Source organism: Penaeus japonicus, unplaced genomic scaffold, assembly GCF_977035675.1.
Source record: "Penaeus japonicus unplaced genomic scaffold, GWHDUDI00000001_assembly GWHDUDI00000013, whole genome shotgun sequence".
NCBI lineage: Eukaryota > Metazoa > Arthropoda > Malacostraca > Decapoda > Penaeidae > Penaeus > Penaeus japonicus.
Genome location: NW_028234415.1, coordinates 45,252,591 through 45,258,188, shown reverse-complemented (window position 1 = coordinate 45,258,188; position 5,598 = coordinate 45,252,591). Strand labels below are relative to the sequence as shown.

Below are 5,598 nucleotides of genomic sequence, written 5' to 3'. Positions count from 1 at the left end.
GTCTATCAGTCTCTGTTTGTCTGTCTGTCTATCAGTCTCTGTTTGTCTCTGTCTGTCTATCAGTCTCTGTTTGTCTGTCTGTCTATCAGTCTCTGTTTGTCTGTCTGTCTATCAGTCTCTGTTTGTCTCTGTCTGTCTATCAGTCTCTGTTTGTCTGTCTGTCTATCAGTCTCTGTTTGTCTCTGTCTGTCTATCAGTCTCTGTTTGTCTGTCTGTCTATCAGTCTCTGTTTGTCTGTCTGTCTATCAGTCTCTGTTTGTCTGTCTATCAGTCTCTGTTTGTCTCTGTCTGTCTGTCTATCAGTCTCTGTTTGTCTGTCTGTCTATCAGTCTCTGTTTGTCTTCTGTCTGTCTATCAGTCTCTGTTTGTCTGTCTGTTTGTCTGTCTATCAGTCTCTGTCTGTCTATCAGTCTCTGTCTGTCTATCAGTCTCTGTCTGTCTATCAGTCTCTGTCTGTCTATCAGTCTCTGTTTGTCTCTGTCTGTCTATCAGTCTCTGTTTGTCTGTCTGTCTATCAGTCTCTGTTTGTCTGTCTGTCTATCAGTCTCTGTTTGTCTGTCTGTCTATCAGTCTCTGTTTGTCTGTCTGTCTATCAGTCTCTGTTTGTCTGTCTGTCTATCAGTCTCTGTTTGTCTGTCTGTCTATCAGTCTCTGTTTGTCTGTCTGTCTATCAGTCTCTGTTTGTCTGTCTGTCTATCAGTCTGTTTGTCTGTCTATCAGTCTCTGTTTGTCTGTCTGTCTATCAGTCTCTGTTTGTCTCTGTCTGTCTATCAGTCTCTGTTTGTCTGTCTGTCTATCAGTCTCTGTTTGTCTGTCTGTCTATCAGTCTCTGTTTGTCTCTGTCTGTCTATCAGTCTCTGTTTGTCTGTCTGTCTATCAGTCTCTGTTTGTCTGTCTGTCTATCAGTCTCTGTTTGTCTCTGTCTGTCTATCAGTCTCTGTTTGTCTCTGTCTGTCTATCAGTCTCTGTTTGTCTGTCTGTCTATCAGTCTCTGTTTGTCTGTCTGTCTATCAGTCTCTGTTTGTCTCTGTCTATCAGTCTCTGTTTGTCTGTCTGTCTATCAGTCTCTGTTTGTCTCTGTCTGTCTATCAGTCTCTGTTTGTCTGTCTGTCTATCAGTCTCTGTTTGTCTGTCTGTCTATCAGTCTCTGTCTGTCTATCAGTCTCTGTTTGTCTGTCTGTCTATCAGTCTCTGTTTGTCTCTGTCTGTCTATCAGTCTCTGTTTGTCTGTCTGTCTATCAGTCTCTGTTTGTCTGTCTGTCTATCAGTCTCTGTTTGTCTGTCTGTCTGTCTATCAGTCTGTTTGTCTGTCTATCAGTCTGTTTGTCTGTCTGTCTATCAGTCTGTTTGTCTGTCTGTCTGTCTATCAGTCTGTTTGTCTGTCTGTCTGTCTATCAGTCTCTGTCTCTGTCTGTCTATCAGTCTCTGTTTGTCTCTGTCTGTCTATCAGTCTCTGTTTGTCTCTGTCTGTCTATCAGTCTGTCTGTCTATCAGTCTGTTTGTCTGTCTGTCTGTCTATCAGTCTGTTTGTCTGTCTGTCTGTCTATCAGTCTGTTTGTCTGTCTGTCTGTCTATCAGTCTGTTTGTCTGTCTGTCTGTCTATCAGTCTGTTTGTCTGTCTGTCTGTCTATCAGTCTCTGTCTGTCTATCAGTCTCTGTCTGTCTATCAGTCTCTGTCTGTCTATCAGTCTCTGTCTGTCTATCAGTCTCTGTCTGTCTATCAGTCTCTGTCTGTCTATCAGTCTCTGTCTGTCTATCAGTCTCTGTCTGTCTCTGTCTGTCTATCAGTCTCTGTTTGTCTGTCTGTTTGTCTGTTTGTCTATCAGTCTCTGTTTGTCTCTGTCTGTCTATCAGTCTCTGTTTGTCTGTCTGTTTGTCTGTTTGTCTATCAGTCTCTGTTTGTCTGTCTGTCTATCAGTCTGTTTGTCTGTCTATCAGTCTCTGTTTGTCTGTCTGTCTATCAGTCTCTGTTTGTCTGTCTGTCTGTCTATCAGTCTCTGTTTGTCTGTCTGTCTGTCTATCAGTCTCTGTTTGTCTGTCTGTCTATCAGTCTCTGTTTGTCTGTCTGTCTATCAGTCTCTGTTTGTCTGTCTGTCTATCAGTCTCTGTTTGTCTGTCTGTTTGTCTGTCTATCAGTCTCTGTTTGTCTGTCTGTCTATCAGTCTCTGTTTGTCTCTGTCTGTCTATCAGTCTCTGTTTGTCTGTCTGTCTATCAGTCTCTGTCTGTCTGTCTGTCTATCAGTCTCTGTTTGTCTGTCTGTTTGTCTGTCTATCAGTCTCTGTTTGTCTGTCTGTCTATCAGTCTCTGTTTGTCTATCAGTCTCTGTTTGTCTGTCTGTCTATCAGTCTCTGTTTGTCTATCAGTCTCTGTTTGTCTGTCTGTCTATCAGTCTCTGTTTGTCTCTGTCTGTCTATCAGTCTCTGTTTGTCTCTGTCTGTCTATCAGTCTCTGTTTGTCTCTGTCTGTCTATCAGTCTCTGTTTGTCTGTCTGTCTATCAGTCTCTGTTTGTCTGTCTGTCTATCAGTCTCTGTTTGTCTGTCTGTTTGTCTGTCTATCAGCCTCTGTTTGTCTGTCTGTTTGTCTGTTTGTCTGTCTATCAGTCTCTGTTTGTCTGTCTGTCTGTCTATCAGTCTTTGTTTGTCTGTCTATCAGTGTCTCAATATATATGTAGACAGACACTTTTTTATTAGCCATATCATGTGCAATCTATAATGGACTCGTATCTATATAATCTTGGTAGTTTTATAATAACCTTAGGAGTAGTAAAACAACTATACAAGCCAACAATTTTACTGGACTTGGAATAACATAACACCGAAATATAACATATTGCATCTGCCACAAAAATTGGCTGAATATAACTGTATTTATCTGACAAAGTCTCTTCCCAATATGTATTAGAAGTCTATTTGACCAATTAAATAACAAGAGCTTTTTCAAGCCCATTCTTCAAACTGAAATGCAAAGTATTCCCTTACTAACTAAACTTCTGATAATGTAAAACATAAAATAGTTGTTCATTAAAAAAATCCTTATATGTGAAAATCTATCAAGTATTCATCTTACATAAAAATAAATCTTTCTCCACTGACACAGCATACATCACCGGGACAAGCCTTGCTCATTCAACACAATACCTCTCCTCAGAAGAAATCTACAAGGTAACAAAGTCTGTATAAAAATCTATCCATCACCGTTTAGTTCCCTTTCAAGTACCTTCTGTGACAATCATTACACTTATTATGTCTCACCCGATCTTCTCTTATTTTTTTCTAATGGATATAACATTTTTAAGAGAAGCTTGACAGTCAGCACTACCCATGATTTTAGATTTGCAAATTACAGGTGTTACAAAGCCAGCAATTGTAAAATTTCTTTAGAATCAGATAAACAATTGCTCTTTGCATCACCTATCACCTTAATTCAGTCATTGCCATGAAGAGAAATAAGCAGGGAAGGAATAAAGGACACCTCAAGAAATGTCAATGCCAATTCTTGAGTGTGAAGGCTACTCCTGGGTAGGTGACTTTGGCCTTGGACTGGGGTTGGCATGGGATAGTGGCATCCAAGGTCGTTTTCCTCTGGAAAAGTGGAGAAGAACCTCCACCTGTCTGGGTTTGGGGCGTGGTGGTCGAGGTGCTGGGGATTTTTCTACAATCTACATTTTCTACAGTAGTGGTAGTCATGGAGGCAGTTACATTGGAACTGAGCTGAGTAAAAACAGGCTGTGAAGGACATGCCTGAGCTTCACAAGGGTAACTCAAATTACTGGAGGGAAAGGAGTCAACAGACAGCGATGACACTGAAGGTGATGTCCACGGGTAGTGCTGCTTCCTTTCTCAGGAAAGGAGAGCACGGATTTCCTTGTGTACGTGGCAGAGGAAGTCTACATAACTAGGAGCACCGTACATACTCTTGTCTTCTACTAGATAATTACGCATTACCATTTCATGCTTTCCTTGTTGAGGGACAACAAACATCTGTTGGGATTAGAAAATAGTAAATAATTACAAATTCAACTATATTTTAGGGTCAGTCATTTTCAAATGTATATGCAAAAGTTAATTTTGAAAATGTATAAAATATTCTTAATTACAAGCAAAATAAATTATTTGTGCAAGTCCAATTATCATTACTTAATTAAAAGACAGACAGCAGTTGATAAAATACTCTTGCATGACTTACCCTAACGTGCCTCTTCCTTTGAGCACGAATTGAGGCAATGATATCACGCACTCTCCTTGAGATTGGGTTGTCCAGCTCAGGCAGCTCAGCCATCACAGGGTCTAGTTGGTGGGGAGCATTCACCGCAAACACACTTTCCAACCAAGATGGGGAAGTGCTGGAACCAACCCAAATGAACATCTGGATTCCATTTTCCAGCAGGAATACACCATCTGGCCGCAATTTGTCATAAGACGTACGAAGTGGAGCAGGAACTCCAGTGTTCTGCAAGTACAGATATATATACATATAAATTGGTGTTACCTTTTAACTGATGCAGTTCTGAGGCAATCCAAAACTAAAATGTTCATGATTCAATACTCATTTTATGATGCATCTTTACAAGTACAATAAAAAAGTACATTAACCAGAGTATGTCTCTAATTTCTATAAAATCCTAAACAGAGTTTATATGTTACCCATAACAAAACTTCATTATTCTTTTCCCTTTGAGCATTTCAACATTTCACTCACTTTCCATAATTCTAAATCATCTAAATCATAATTTTTACACTAATTATGGGTTGTTTTCTATTTTCATCTTTTCCTGTTGCTGAACCTGTTAACAAAACACCAATACAGCAACTCTATAAAATTAGGTCCTTATCAAACTGAATATTACTAAATTCAAATTTCCAACACTATCTCGTCGCATCTGACAACCAGCAAACAACAGCATTTGCCCTAACAGACTTAGTAGGTTTGAATGCTCTGTAACTCTGTAATATCTATTAGTCTGAATTTCAGTAAATAGGTTTGTGTGTTCTGTAACTTTGTAATATCTATTAATCTGAATTTCAGCAAATAACAATACTAACATATTCACAATTAATAAGTAATTCTTTTGACTGCAAACTCTACCTGTGGGTCATCATCGGAGAGGGGAATGAGACGTGGGTAAAAGTAAACAACTGAGGCATCCACTGGCATGGCCATCAAGAGGTACATCTGCAATGATCTCTCATCACATGTCAGGTCCTGGCCACCACTCATGGCATCACTCTTGCTTAAGCAGTTAACGTACAGTGGCAATAATTTCATCAATTCAGGAAGTATTAGCTGTCCAGCTGATGATGGGGATGCACAATTCTTGCGGTAACAAGCCAAGATGTTTGCCGTCCTGCTGATAAGATCATCCTTTACCTGCAACACATTTCATATAAAATAAGATTATGTCAAGGAGTACCATGGAAAACAGTGATATATAAATTTTTAATCAAGTTTCAAAGATCTTTTGCTATTTATCAATAATAATCAATTTTACTCTTACTACTGTTCTGTGAGGAAACATAAAAATCTAAAATTACCTGTTTTGCATTAGTCTCCAACAACCTGGTAATTGATTGTTTACCAAAGAAATTCATTAGAGTAT

At 39.3% G+C, this 5,598-nt stretch overlaps 2 protein-coding genes across 6 annotated transcripts in view; both read right to left on the bottom strand.

Annotated features, from left to right (window-relative positions):
* Positions 1–3,688, bottom strand: part of LOC122259311 (uncharacterized) — a 6,056-nt gene extending 2,368 nt beyond the window's left edge. The window contains exon 1 of the mRNA XM_086542968.1: positions 3,492–3,688. Within this exon, the coding sequence (XP_086399094.1) occupies positions 3,492–3,688 (197 nt within the window). The remainder of the gene's footprint in view (positions 1–3,491) is intronic.
* The window catches only part of Sec24CD (COPII coat complex component secretory 24CD), a 17,744-nt gene continuing 14,922 nt past the window's right edge, over positions 2,777–5,598 (bottom strand). For all 5 annotated transcript variants that reach the window (XM_043033981.2, XM_043033983.2, XM_086543622.1 and 2 more), the window contains exons 6-9: positions 5,534–5,598; positions 5,088–5,369; positions 4,188–4,451; positions 2,777–3,982 (exon numbers count right to left, since the gene is read on the bottom strand). The exon at positions 5,534–5,598 is cut by the window's right edge and continues 1,057 nt beyond it. In XM_043033981.2, coding sequence (XP_042889915.2) covers positions 3,842–3,982; positions 4,188–4,451; positions 5,088–5,369; positions 5,534–5,598 — 752 coding nt within the window. In that variant the 3' untranslated portion in view covers positions 2,777–3,841. The remainder of the gene's footprint in view (positions 3,983–4,187; positions 4,452–5,087; positions 5,370–5,533) is intronic.